Source organism: Cladophialophora bantiana (genome assembly GCF_000835475.1).
Source record: "Cladophialophora bantiana CBS 173.52 unplaced genomic scaffold supercont1.2, whole genome shotgun sequence".
Taxonomy (NCBI): Eukaryota; Fungi; Ascomycota; class Eurotiomycetes; order Chaetothyriales; family Herpotrichiellaceae; genus Cladophialophora; species Cladophialophora bantiana.
This window is the reverse complement of record NW_015971576.1, coordinates 632,954-647,117: the sequence shown is the minus strand read 5'-3', so window position 1 is coordinate 647,117 and position 14,164 is coordinate 632,954. Positions and strand designations below refer to the sequence as shown.

Sequence of the window (14,164 nt, the reverse complement as noted above, 5' to 3'; positions counted from 1 at the left end):
GAGGCAAACAGAGCAGCCCTAGGGCAGTAATTGACCTTTCTGCATAAACCGGCACCTTTTATGCTTTGCAACCTCAATGCGACGTAAAGAAACGTACGCAAGCAACATGGGGGCAAAAAAGGGAAATAACCAGCAAATGATATTAGACGTCAATGACCACAAAAGCCTGTCGCTGACATGTCCGATCATGATGGTGGGTCAACCTATTCCTGTAACCACCACCACCACCCCTTCAGCACTGGGGGGGCACAGATCTATTATCCAAGCCATTGACAGAATCTCAGCAGCACTGACCAGGCACCAATAATCAGCATCGTATTACTCCGAAGGGACGTAATCATCGTCATTATCCACATAAGACTTTCTTGCAGCGGCTTTTCGTTTTGGTCGACTGATGGAGGCCGGTTCTTTGTAGTCTGGGTGCGCGACTGCTGGCGGTTCCGCTGTGAAACGCACATATCGGTTCTGGCCTTTATTCTTGTTCTTGTCTCTTGGCCCTGTCTTGTCCTTGCTTTGGGAGTTGATGGCCGTGCCATGGGCGTCACCGGTTGTCGAGCAAGAGTCGCTTTCTTTTTTCAAGCGTATGCCGTTCTTCAATTTTAAAACAACGGACTTCTTAGATGGCGGTGGGGTTGCCAGGACTTCTTCGACTTCTACATCTTGAGGCGGCGATACCTCTTTCTGGTCGGACGAACGTGTACCATCGCCTTTGTAGAACCATTTGAATCCCTCCGGCTGGTTTCCGTTCTCCAAGTCCCAAATACCGTGGATGACAATCGTCTCCTTGCCCCCCCAATGATCAGTAAAGGCGTGGTACTTCCCAAACCGCAAGTCAGGGCCGTGGTTTTTTCCCTTTGTCATCGAAAACCGCACATAAGTCTCCAGATCTTCTGTCATTGACCTTCGCTGAGTCAAGGTTGATTCATTTGTATACCGGTATTTGAAACCTTTGGGATGGGAGAAGACTCTTTTGCTTGTGAAATCCATTGGCTTGAAGTGAGACGGCACGCGAAGTCTGACCAGAAGATTGCGACATGTTTCCTTGCTTGCTGTACTCGAAGGGCGGGCCCCGGAAACATCCAACTTGTTTTCGATGTTTGACTTGCCACTCTCCTGGAGGTTGCAGTTGACGTGCCCGTCGCCGAGTGTAGAAAGTGGGCTGTCTAGTTGGTCTTCTTCATGATGAGGTTTTTGCCTCTTCGCAGGTGGCAATGCAGCCTCTCCATCATCGAGATCGAGATGGTGCTTGACGATATTCTTGGACGGTGCTGGGCTTGCGGCTTCAGCCACTGACTTATCATTTGTTGGAACGGGATTGCTAGAGACAGGCGAATGTACTTTAGTCGAAGCGCTGCTTCCGTTATCAGTTTTCCTGGTCACCTCCCGCTCCACGATCAGCGAAGGAAGAAGGTTCCCGAGTAGAATTTTCCTCTCGAGTATCTCCAGCTCTGCGTTCTGAACCTGTGCACGCAAATCGACGTTTGTATCCAGCTCGATAGGCGGCTCAGCGTTCTTTGACAACCTGAGCCACTCTCGTGCCAAAAACAGCAAATCCTTCAAAATGTGCTTGCACCGGCTGAGGCTGTTTGACGTCTCTTCGATGAAAACGTCGGTGACAAGGTCATGCTGCGAAATCTCAAAGAACTCAAAGCTGGAATTAATAGAAGCAATATCGGTCCCGTCAAGGATCGTCTCAATCAGTTGAACAAGGGTATCGAATTGATTTGGCTGAACCGTTTCATTTGCAGCTGTCGTTCGGGGAACGACTACTGGTCCTTCTTGACTAGTGGTGATATTGGAGGCCGTTGGATCTCCTGCCGAAGACTTTCCTTCGTTAAGCTCTAACGCTAGAGCCATGAATAGATTATGGCGTTCTTGCTCGTCATCGATGCGTCTCTTAGTGTTATTCTTCTGCCTGGGTGTCGTGAAGGAGTTGTAATACTTCCATAGCTGCTCAATATTGCTCCGTATCCTCAGCACTTCGTAGAGGCAGTAGATCATGAGATCTCGTCCCGTAGGATTTAGATATGTGATATCCATGATCCTGAACCAGTCAGTTGTTTGGATCTTCCCATGATATTTATTGAGGACTTCATCCAAAAATTTGTCGCCAACTTCCAGAGTGTCCTTTGCAGCTGCCCGTCTTCGTATTTGACCTTCAGAGATGCCAGCTTCTTCCAGTTCTCCTACTGTGATTGCCCAAGCAGGACCGTCTCTGTGGCTCGCGACCAAGATGGGCTTTTTGGAGGGGCTTGTCTCTCGTTTTGAGCGAGGCCTTCCGCGCGGTAAACCAGCAGGAATTTCTTCATGATGTGCAGAGCGCTTGACTGGCCCTTGAGGTGCCATCCTTCTGGTGCCGGTCGTGCCAGGATTGTAGCCAAGCCGTAATGCCTCAAACCAGGCCTTTGACAGCACAGCAAAGACATGATCTAAGACTTCCTCCCGTCTTTGGTCGTCTGCAATTCTTGTTCCCCATTCCGCCCAGTCTTTCACATGTTCCATAATCTGAGCACAGAATGGAAGATTGCTATCGGGGAGAAGTGCCGATCGATCAAACCGTTGTCGTTGTCGTGAAGGGAGGCTGCTTGGCAATATAGCCGGAGGGAATTGATACCCCGCCAGGTTGTGAGTTCGGGCTTTAATATTCTGAACGGCTAGGGGCGGTATCTCGAAACGACCAGACTGTAGATCCTTTCTGATGGCGGCACGGAGGTTTTCGCACTTTTTTGTCATGGCCCTGGTTTCAGGGTCGGCGACTTGGGACTGTTCGACAATTTGGGACACAAAGTCGGGAACCTCTAAATCATTTCTCACTGGAGCTGATGATTCATCGCCCATTCCGGTCAGAACTTTGGATTGAGATGCCTCCTGTCGCTTCATGGAGACATCAAGATGATGTTCTGAAACAAGATTTGTCTGTGTGTTAACTTCGGGTGTGACATCGTACAGCGATCGTCGCGGCCGCTGTAAGGTTGTGTTTGTGGTCTGAGAGCCAAACTCCGTTCTTTGAGATGAGTCGATCATAGAGTTGATCTGTGATGGCACGGCCGGACACGCGTCGTCCGGCAAACCAAGTGCGAGAGAATGACCAGAACCCATAATTCAAATGCAGACTTCGCGATAAAACACAACAAAGACGGAGCGGTGTCATTCCAGGGCACCCAGATCATCCAAGACTCTAAGTCCATCAAGATAACGGGGTTGCCTTTACCGCCCTTCGCACAGTAAGGACAACAGGAGCGCCTAGACGTGGTGAGCAGAAGCAAATGATAATGTCAGAGAGCTTTGGAGGTAGTTTAAATCGAGGAAGAAGAATAAAAGTCATTCAAAATCACCCAAAAAGTTTTCGAATGCTTGAAAACCGGGGTAAAAGGTAAATGAGAGAAGTCACTTGAGAAGATGTGGAAGTGAGAGAATGATGAGAGGAAGAGAGGAGTACAGAGGAAACAGTTGTTGTCATGGAGCGCGGTAAGACTTGCTGGAAGCATGATCATAAAGATCTGAGAGTCACTTATCGAAAGCATTGCCTGAGCCCAGATGAGCTGATACATGGTGAATAAAGCCAAAGTTCTTCACTTTGAAAATCACAGCTCATTATGCTTCATGTTCGGGGTACCATCAGGTTCAGGCTCCGCTTCGGCAACACTGACAACAGTACCAGTAGCCTCAGCTTCTGGACTTTGTTCTGGTTCAGGGTCGGCTACACCTTCACCACCTTCAACGGACTCAACATGTTCAGCAATACTGACCGTCTCTGTGGTACCAGGTTTTGAGACCTTCTCTGTCACTACACCAAAACCAGCGGGTAGTTCGGACCTAGAACCTTCTCCGAGTTTGATAGCATCGACGAAGTTTTCCAAGTCGGTAACGTCGTAAGATTCACTTGAGTATCGTCTCCACCAACCTCTCTTCATATTGGTTGCGACGACTTCCATCTGTTCCTCTGGTCCAAGGGCTAAGTCATTTCTGATCAGGGTCGCCGCCTGGTTGTCAGCAGGCACTGCGTAAATAGGTATCATACTAGCCTTGCGTTTGTTATACTTGTCGGCGATTTCAGCGAAGCCTGCTAATGCGGAAGTTGCCGATTCTGAAGGTGCTTCCTGCGACGGGGGGAGCAGCACCAATATGCAATTACCGCTTCTCGGCATCATACAGGCAGCCTCTACTTCCGCGGAAGTAGAGAGCGTAGGGATCGGGGCAATGGATTCTCGAACAATCATCGGCTTCTCAGCCTCAACAACTGGCAGAGGGGACTCGGTAGGAGTGTGATCGTCAAGAACGATGGTGCTAGAGCCGGCGAGATGCTCCTCAAAGTCGGAAGATTTGTGGGCTGCTGAAGCTCTCGAGAATGCAGCTGAAGCTGATAATGAGGACTTCGGCTTGGACTTCTTGCTTGATGGCTTGGCTGACTTTGCGTTCTTCGGTGCCGGATCAGGGTTTGGAGGAGCAACCTGGCTGAAGAAACTCACCAAGGAGTCTCGACTGATCTCTCCTTCGTATGGAATTGGAGGAGCCCCATGGGAAGGGATAAGTCGAATGGCCGGAAATTCAGATACCTCATACTTCTGAGCGGTAGCCTTGTCTCGGACTTGGGCGAACGCGACGCTGCCGAGGAAATCGATGGCCAAACTCTTGACTAGTGGATTGGTTGTACCCTTATCCGTAAATACGATGGCTTTGGCCGGGGCCTCTTCTTCGTCCAACCACTTCTCCAAAGCATCACCTGATAATTTCTTGACATGATTTGCAATTTTGTCCTTGACCGCCTCCACAATGCCTTTTGTCGACCTAGGACCCATATAATCCTCGACGATAGGGCGACCTGGCTTAGAACCTGGTCTGACGATCTTCAGAGTTGGAAAGCCTTGGATACCCATCTGACCACAGAAGGGTTTGTTGGCATCATCGTCACAGTCAATCGCTGCGACCTTGGCCAGGCCAGCCAGATTTTTTGCCGCTTTTTCATATGCAGGTTTGAGGTTTTGGCAATGGCCACACCAGGGGGCGTAGAACTCAACAATCTGACACGACGATCAGCCAACCGGCACTTCCACAAAACGGACGAGGGGCAAAGGCGAGAGTTCATACGGAGGTATGATTAGACTGTGCAATCAGTGAATCGTATGTCTTTGCTGTAACTTGGAGCACCGGGGATGATTTGCCGTAGAGAGCTTGGACATTGATCACGCAGGTCAATATGAGGACCAGCGAGGGGAGCAGTACTGATGTAGGCATTTTGGGGGCGATGGAAGGGAAAAGAGTGCGAAATAGCGTGTCTCAAGGAACAAGATGGTGGTGCAAGAATCCAACCTCCATAGACGAGGACATTGAGGTGGTTGTTGGGTTGGGTGAGTGAATGTTGTTGCGAACACTGTGGCATGAAGTGGAAGCAGCAGTGGTGGCAGCACCCGTGCAGCACACAGCGCAATGACCGCAGCTTTTCCCCTCACCTCTCTCTCGCCATCTCGCCTCCTCCCGTCCACCTCTCCGTCATCCCCTCGAGCCTCCCCAGCCTTACTGCGCCTAGCTATGTTGCAGATGAAGCTCATCAGTCTTTGTCCGACACTTTGAGAAAAAGGTCGACTTAGTCACTCAATGTTCACTTCTGTCCTACGTCCATCTCACTTCTGCGTTCTCCATTCTGGCAACTCTATCCTTACATACAACCTACGAGAACTCGCGTGCTTCCGAGCGCCTTCTCCCTGAGATGACGGGCCCTTCTCTTAACCCCGACGTCCGCCGCATTCTCGGTGTGCTTCCATCTCTCCCTTGTCGTACATAAATACATACATACCAGATCTGGCAGAAAAATGAATGGACTTCGGAATCCGGAAGACCAAGAACAGCCCCAATAACGCCAAGTCAGCTATGAGCAGAGAGATGCGGATGCCCTCAGCATGGTCACTCAGAAGGGCCCCCGGAAACTAGCCCTCGGAGCCTTACCAGGCTACTAAGCTCATGCCTAGGAAGGTATGAATATGTAATAATTCTAGACCTAAGTCTTCGGCGGGCGTCTTTGCCCCCTTGCAGCCTTCAGTCGCCTCACACGCCTCAGCCTCCCAATTCCTCCGTCCTTCCGGGGTCCCGTTACCTTAGGGCCTAGCGCCATGCCTGGGATTATTGCTTTGGCTGTGCGATGCTACGGTATCGGCCTGTATTGAAGGGGTATTTGCATTGATTCACGATCCTGAAACCAATCAACCCGCCGTGCACATCAAACTCCCATTGCGGCCAGCAAATCAGTCAGCGCCTGCATTCTCAGCCCAATGAATTCGCCAGTGGGCCGGGGAGAGAATGATCACAGATGAGAAAGTAGATGCGTAAGCATGCATCACCTGGCACGCACTGTACACGCCTGATCAAGCACGGGCACCCAGGTAAAGTGGTCTTCCCAAGCCCATCCCCCCTGGTACCTTGCCCTGCTCCTCTATCAGCCATCAGCCCCCGACCATTGGGGGGGCAAGTGCTCTGGGCCCTTTTTCCACGCTAGGTTGATGCAGAGCCAGTCGAGACAACAGAAGATGTGAAAATGCCAAAGGTTAACCACGGCAGGAATTAGTCTCAGGGGAAAACAGCAATAGAGGAACATGCTATCGCCTAGAAGACCTATCTGTACAATATAACAAATGGCAAACTTTCGACCCAGACAGGTCAACAGGTACCCAACCCAGAAGCATCCAACAGCAGCAAATAGATGATCAGATCGGCATCTCTCCAAGGTTTCCCTTAGTTATTACTCGCGCCAGCCGATACCGAATGACTAGTGCCGACCAACTCCTGATCGAGTAGGGCTCTAAATGAACTAGCCCAAGAGGCACATTCTTCCGTCGACTTCGGGACTTCCCTTTCGACCTCATTCCCTTCATCTCTGGCTACAATTACATCGCTGTGCCCGTGGCTCTGTCTCCCTCTTTTCTTTGAACTTCTAAACAACATCCTTGAACTCTGCTATGGCATCATGGCTCAAGGGCGTGCCAAACGACCGCATCAGAAGGTGAAGACAGGGTGTATGACCTGCAGGGTAGGCGGTCCCAAATTCACCCTTTCCCCAACCTTTTACCACTTTGCCTATCAGTGCGCACCCATTTTCTTCCTCCCCTCGGGTGCCGATTGATTATGTTTGGCTTCATCCTGCTGGATCTAACTCGTGCGGACAGAAGCGTCGAATAAAATGTGACGAGGGAAAACCCGCCTGTCGACAATGTACCGATTCTTTGCGAAAATGCGAAGGCTATCAACCGCCTCAGACGTGGCTGTTCAAGCCTCGAAAGGTGTCCGAAACTAAGGAGGAAATCATCAACAAACCAACGGCAATTGTTCAACTGGTTTCTCCTCTTGCGCCCATTGGCGACTATGACGACAGACGCTCATTCCAGTTTTGGAATGAAGAAGCCGCTCCCATCTTTTCCTCTTATTTTGGTACGTCCTACCCTCCTATGGTGCCATTAGCCTGCCTCCCCCCTTTCCCGACACTCATTCTTGCCAATAGGCCATTCTTTTTGGACCGAGCTCTTGCCAAAAATTGGCGTTGTCCAACCCGCTGTCAAGCACATGCTGCTTGCCACCTCATCTGTCGTCGAGGCGTCTGCCCTTGAAGGTGTACCGCTCGAAAAGAACTCAGTTTATCAGACCCACTATACCAAGGCCATCCAAGCCACTTGTTCGTCTCCTCAGATTGAAAGCGTTCTGATGGCCTGTCTTCTGTTCGCCTGCTGCGAGTTTATGAAGGGTTCAGCACTCCCTGGACTACGGCACATACAGGCTGGTCTGAACATTATAGATGAATGGGTCAAATCTATCCGGACTTCGGATTTGCAGCTTTCCCCCACTGCAAAATTGATAATTCAAGCCATAGCTCCCATCTTCCTTGCCTACATCGACAAGGCACCAACATACGGCATGGCAGACCTTCCAATCAATGAGTGCGCATGTACAACCCTGATTCAAACGAGCGCTGAACTACCGTGGGTCGAACATTTTGACAAAATCCACAGAGCTCATCATGCTCTGGACGGTATTGGGCATCACATTGCAAGAATGATGGACTACAGAAGAGCGCAATGGAGACCATCCCCTCCCCACAAAGTTCAAATGTTGCTGGAATCTTGGCGCATGCATTTTGAATCATTCGAAGCAAGCCTGATCGATACTCGAAGACAACGGTACGGTCTAGCGCTCCAGCTGCTCAGGGTTCACTACACAATGCTGTCAGTGATGCTTCGAGTGTCGTCGAGCAGGCAGGAGAGTGTCTACGAACAGTACACAGAGGAGTTCAAGTGGATTGTGGACAAATACGACGATTTTGCCGATACGTGGGCCAAAGACGAGTCTTCCAAGTACTTCCACGGCATGGGCAATCTCGAGTACCACATAGGGTACATTCCCCCTCTATTTTTCACGGCTACAAAGTGCCGGGATCCAGTTACACGCCTAGCGGCCTTGAAACACTTGAACTCCTTGAGGGTGGTTGAGAACAATTGGACTAGTTGTACGGCATACCTGATCGCGAGGAAGATTATCAAGATCGAAAATACCCGGTCCATCAACAACAAACGCGCCGGTCTTAAAGATGAGCGGGATCTCATCCGGCCAGTGGAGGCGTTCATCACGGATAAACAAAGTACACAAGCAGCTCTCAATTACCTGGCATCCCCTTACGATTCAACTCCTTTGTTGCAGGACACCATTGACCTACAGAGTTGTCCCTTTGCGCCCTCAGCTCAATGGGTAAGTGTCTGAACACCCTTCCGGCCTGTGATAGCCTTAGATACTGACGGCCGACAGCCATTGTGCAGAATCATCCGCATTGGAGGATACCAAGGAGGTGGTGTCCGACCACTATCTACGGGGTGTCACTGTGGGATTGCACCGTCGAAAGAAACCCTGATTCTTCGACCCAAAACAACAGTATGAGATAAAGATGATATGGCATTGCTGGAAAAATCTTTGCAAGTCAAGTCATGTGAGAATTGGGCTCCTTTCGTGACCTAGTGTGCAGGAGAAGAAACTGCAAACAGCAACAGCAAACAGACAGATCTCTCGAGCATCACCGGCGGCATGCCTTGTGATAGCCGTTCAAAGCCGTGGCGTTGGATGCGTCACCGCACAGCATCGGATCATTTGGGGGTCGGAAGGCTGGTCCCCCATCTGAAACCATTGTTGCTGGCCTGAGGTCCTAAAACGGGATACACTATTCCAACCCGAAAATGCCCACAGTCATTACCACATAAGATTTGGCAACAAATCGCTAGAGGATTTTGAGACGCCATACATATCAATTCTGTGTCTGTAACGGGAAGCGTGGGCCAAACGGATAAACCCTTTGCAGTGGTCTTTCTTCCTTCGTCTCAGCGACAACCTCGATCTCCGCCCCCTCCACTTCTTCGAACATGAGCTGAAGAAGCAGACCGCATCTTGGTCTTTTTGAGTGGAACCGCAAATCCACAATTACCTCAGCAGATCGAGAGGGAAAGAAGGCACCCGGTTGAAGGCAAGGATCGAGTACCGGGGAGACAACGAAATCGGAGCTTGCAGAGAGTCCTGGTACACGTATGGCTGGGGTCAGTTGTTCGACCATGGATGGGGGAGGGGGGCAAGGATGATGAGCTGATAACGACAGAAGCAGTGAGAAAAAGACAAAAAGGGGCCCCCTTCGCATCTACAGGATGGAGACAAGTGGTTTCGGCCTCTGAACATTGGCCGACACGTACCTGGCTGCATGTGAATGGTGACGATTCTACGAACGCTGGCTATTTGAGACGATGACTACTCTGTAATCACCTTAATTCCAGCCGCGGTAACTTGCAGAGCAGGCAAGGATACTCAGCCGAGTCCAAGTAGACTGTCTTGCCGGATCCGCTCCCTCTGCAGGCTGGGAAGGGGGAGTGTGCCGGGGGGCATGTGTGAGATGACGTTTGAGTCAGAATCACAGAGGAGAGGAACCGCTGGCCTTACTAACATCTATCTTTGTCGCAGGTTGATCCTGACGAAAGTGACTGCTATGAGCAGCAATTAAATCAAGCACAGATACGGAGTATGATAATACAGTATGTCCTGCCCGTACTAGGCGGTGTAGTGGCGGTCTTTATGACATGTCATATTCATATCATCGTGGCGTACACAAGCCCCCTTCGGAACTTTCCGACCTTCTTGATGACGATGAAGAAGGCGGTAATGATGATGGTGGCGATGAGAGTGATGTGATACAAACAGATGAGATGCCGACGCCGACGCCGAGATCCTGAAGTCAAACAGCGCTTGAAGGGGAACTTTTGTCCCAGGGACACCGCTAAAGTACTAGGCAAGTACTTGGTAGGTAGGTAAGTACAGTGGCAAGTGCTGCGAGAAACTAATAGGGCTGAGCCGGCTCGTAGGGCTAGTGAAGCAAGGCAGCGACACGCCAGGGGCAGGGCTGGGCAGGACGGCTGGCCGACCCAGTCTGACCAATGCAAGCAACAGCAACACGATACGAGTGTTACGTAGCTAACAAAGAAACAAACAACTTGTAGTCCTTTCCGGGGGGCACTTTAAACAGTTCGATACCAGTATTGGAAAGGCTTGGTTGGCTGGTTGATCATGATTGAGTGTTGAGTGAATTGATTGAGCTGTTGACTTCATACCTACTAACTATCTACCGAGTACAAGGTACCACATACCGTACGTACGCAGCGCCGTTGCTAGCTAGCTAGTATCGGCCATGACCGACTAGGGGCCGGGCGAGCGACGCAAGCAATGCGGGAACCGAACAAGGCAAACAGCCCCTGGTCCAGGGGCATGATTGGCCGGTTGGTCGATTGGAAGGAAGGCAGGGGGAGAAGATGGAAACAGTTCGAGAGACCAAAAAAAAAACAGTGACGATGAGGACGAGGCCGAAGGACCACAGCGACAAGAGGTACTAGGTGTATACCAGAGGTACACGGTACATACCTACCTAGGTAGGTAGAGAAACTAGAGGTACAGAGTGGTACAGAGTACGAGCCACAAACATCACGGTGCGAATATACCCTTTCCGGTTTGTGGCGTTGGTAATAGGATGCTCATATTGTATGCATGCACTCTTCCTGAAGCCCTCTTCCTTGCACTTTCGCTTCTCAGTTTTGTTCCAGAAGGATGTGAAACTGGAGGCCGAAACTAGGAGTACTCGGTGCATCGTGGTCACTGCGAGCATGTCATACTCCAACCCGCTTGGGGGAGGTGGGAATAAGGCTAGGGATTATTTGTCAGGGCCCAAAAGCTTGTGTTGTCCTATCCGTTGCATCGTGGGTTGGTTCATGTTCCTAGAAAGGACGTTCTAGGAATCATCATTGAACATGTCGACTAGGGATACGGTATTTGTACGCGGCAGTATGATGCGGAAGACAGTTTTGTAGACCCTGCAGCGGCGCAGCCGCGTAGCATTGCCAATCCGGAACCGCAGCGGAGGGATACTACTGCTTGTAGATACATCGCAGCTTGGGCCCTCATTCAAGAGAAACTCGTCCAAAAGGGCAGGTGAATAGCGTGCTAAGTCATCCTTGGGGCCGGATTTCCAAGCGATCGCTTAGAAATGGTCGGTCGGCAATGGCGGTGTTGCTTCAAGACTAGAGTTGGCCGTCGGGTATGAGAGCAAGGTGACGGCGAGGAGGTTACTGCCTCCAGGAAGGAGTATGCATGGAAAATCCATACCGTTGATCCGGAGTCTGCCCGGTTAATCATCTTGAAGCGGCGGGGGGCGGTTCGTCTCTTGAAACCCCAAAGACGGCTTTCTTGTCTGAAAGACAATGGTAATAAATTTGAATCCAAAGCTGCTAAAAGGCTGTGGGGTACCGAGTGTTCAAGCTAGAGGTGTTAGGGTGTCTGACAGGGTTATTGCCGTGTCGAGGAAATAATGCGAGAGACATCGGCCCAACCAGGAAAATGCGCTCGGGCCATGATTTTCTCCCATTGGACCCGAAGAGGACCGTTGCAGCAGCGAAAATTTGGCTTGCTCGTAGCAAGGCCGGAGCCCCGGCCAAAGCCAGAGCTCAAGAGAAGTGAGAACAGAAAGAGCAATCTGGGTGGAGACGGCGGCACCGTCAGAGCACGCATTGAGAGAACATCCGTCATCTGGTTGCGCCCGTTGACTGTACACCGCCATCCGTGGCTCCGGTTCATATGTAAGTTGCGCCTTTTCCGCTCAATGGTAACGGTGTGCAATCTCGACTTTTGCCCATCGGATTCCGAAGTGGTTTGGGTGACGCCGACACCCCAAAGTGCCACTGATTAGGTGAAAGCACCGAGTATCGCTACCTCTTGCCCTTCTGGTAGGCAATAAAGAGCAGCCCAATTCTTGATCGTCAGCGCCTCTCTCCACTCTTTACAGGGGACGTCTCGGGAGAGCAACTGCGCCCGAGGGCCCGGAAAGCTGGACTGAGCTCAAACTGGATTTTGCAAAGCATGCCACTGCGGGAGCTTACCGATGCTACATACCAGGCGTTGGTGATAAGCACATATTACCTTACAGATACCTCGCCTTCTCAAATCTCGATGAGAAGTTTGCGGCCTTGTTTATCATGTCCCTGCGCTGAGTGGCGGTGATTGTCGAACCAGCCCCAACGTCTTTTTCTCGATCAAAGGCACGGGCACTGGGATCATCATCCAGAGGCTTATTCTGGGAGGCGGTGTGGGTGGCGTAGAGGGATGGTCCTCGTTGGGTGTCCTGCAAAGGGTGGTGAGCTGGTGAGCAGGTGAACTGGGTGGGATGTAAAGGCGCAAGGCGCAAGGCACAATTGGGTGTGGCAAAATGATACGTGCCAGGCAATCTGGCAGGAGAAAGGGAAGTAGAAGCAAAAGGAGGATCTTTTTCCTGAAGGAAGGATGTCACTTACACTGTATTCTTTCAGTCTTCGCGCCGTGGCTTCATCGTGAGGATTGCTTGCTGAACCCGACTTCGATGATCTGGCTGAGGTAGAAGCGGTATCAATACCCATGACCTCCCTCTTCAATCTTGCTTGCTTCTCCTCTGGGGTTTCATGCCAGGAAGCATCCCCTCCACCGCCGGTAGCTTGTGAAGGGCCCTTTGCCCCCCGTCCAGTGTTGAATTTACGATTCTTCAATTTGGTAGGATCAACTCTTGCAGACCAGTCTCCGTGGGATGGCGCCAATGTCATCCATTCATCGCGCTTTACCGGCGCCGATGACGCTGCAGCTGTAGCAACTTGCGGACCTATCGCCGAAGGTGCGGAAGACTTTGTAGGGTGGTTGTTGGCTGAGGGTAGCCTGGGGCCGAAATCATCATCACCATCGTCATCATCTGTGTCAGAGTCCCCGTCGTCGGCTGCTCGCGCAGGCCCTGAGGGCGGGCGTTCGTCCAAAGGTGCTGGTGGCAGGGTTGGACCGATGACTCGAGGTCGCTTTGCGGCGGGGTTTGTGCCTTCTTGAGCAGATTTCGCCGAAGAGGGAGGGAGAGGGCCAGTCGAGGAGTCGGACGATTCGTCGTCATGGTCGTCATGGTCGTCATGATCATGGCTTCTCTTGCGGTTTTGCAGGTGCGAAGGGAGTTGTGGCCCCATAGAAGACATGGTCGCCAACAATGTTCGATAGGGTATTGCTGTAGTGCCGGATCAAGGCGGCAGCGGAAACGGCAGCGACATACAAGTTCGGAGGACAGCGCGCAAAGCAGGATAGAGCACTACCTCCACCTAGGGCTCGACTTTGTGATCTTGATCGACTAACAACAATCCGCAGTTTCGGGATTGTGGGTGGCAAGGTTTGACGAGCGTTAAGCGGAAGTGGGGCCCCGGCAGTCCCAGGGTCCAAAGTGCCTAGGTAAGGACGAAGTACAAGGCCAAGGAAACAGTGAGCAGTAGCCTACAGTGTACCTACCAAGTAAGTAAGTGTACCTAAATTGCTACTGGGTATAGGCACGCCGAGCAAGGCCAATGGTTAAGCTTACTAGCCCAGCAGCCACGCCGTAGCTAAGACGACGGGCAGCGTCACGGGGCCCTATCACAAATTGAGCCTGAGTTGATTGCTTTATTCCTTGTCTTCTTTTCATCACTGGCTCATGGCCGATGAGTTTCTTCAAATCCGGCAACATACCTCGTATGCAAACGACCGAATGCGCCCGAGTGCATATATTTTTCTCTGCTGCTGCGCCCCGCGGGCTTTCTATTCAGGCGATTCGATGGAGCTCCAAACCTGCAAG

General features: G+C 51.2%; 4 protein-coding genes across 4 annotated transcripts; 1 reads left to right on the top strand and 3 right to left on the bottom strand.

Annotated features, from left to right (window-relative positions):
• Window positions 1-318: 318 nt before the first annotated feature.
• Z519_01240 (uncharacterized protein) lies at window positions 319-3,099 on the bottom strand (the record flags this gene model as incomplete). Its single annotated transcript, XM_016758997.1, has 1 exon — window positions 319-3,099. One exon carries the CDS (start codon window positions 3,097-3,099, stop codon window positions 319-321), a length of 2,781 nt encoding a protein of 926 aa, XP_016624325.1.
• A 485-nt stretch (window positions 3,100-3,584) lies between these two features.
• Z519_01239 (protein disulfide-isomerase domain) lies at window positions 3,585-5,235 on the bottom strand (the record flags this gene model as incomplete). The annotated part of the gene is made up of 2 exons (XM_016758996.1): window positions 3,585-5,021; window positions 5,089-5,235. 2 exons carry the CDS (start codon window positions 5,233-5,235, stop codon window positions 3,585-3,587), a joined length of 1,584 nt encoding a protein of 527 aa, XP_016624324.1.
• A 1,723-nt stretch (window positions 5,236-6,958) lies between these two features.
• Z519_01238 (uncharacterized protein) lies at window positions 6,959-8,739 on the top strand (the record flags this gene model as incomplete). Its single annotated transcript, XM_016758995.1, has 3 exons — window positions 6,959-6,994; window positions 7,158-7,419; window positions 7,490-8,739. 3 exons carry the CDS (start codon window positions 6,959-6,961, stop codon window positions 8,737-8,739), a joined length of 1,548 nt encoding a protein of 515 aa, XP_016624323.1.
• A 3,736-nt stretch (window positions 8,740-12,475) lies between these two features.
• On the bottom strand, window positions 12,476-13,538 carry Z519_01237 (uncharacterized protein; the record flags this gene model as incomplete). Its single annotated transcript, XM_016758994.1, has 2 exons — window positions 12,476-12,676; window positions 12,846-13,538. The coding sequence occupies 2 exons, from the start codon at window positions 13,536-13,538 to the stop codon at window positions 12,476-12,478; spliced, it is 894 nt and encodes a 297-aa protein (XP_016624322.1).
• Between the last annotated feature and the right edge of the window lie 626 nt (window positions 13,539-14,164).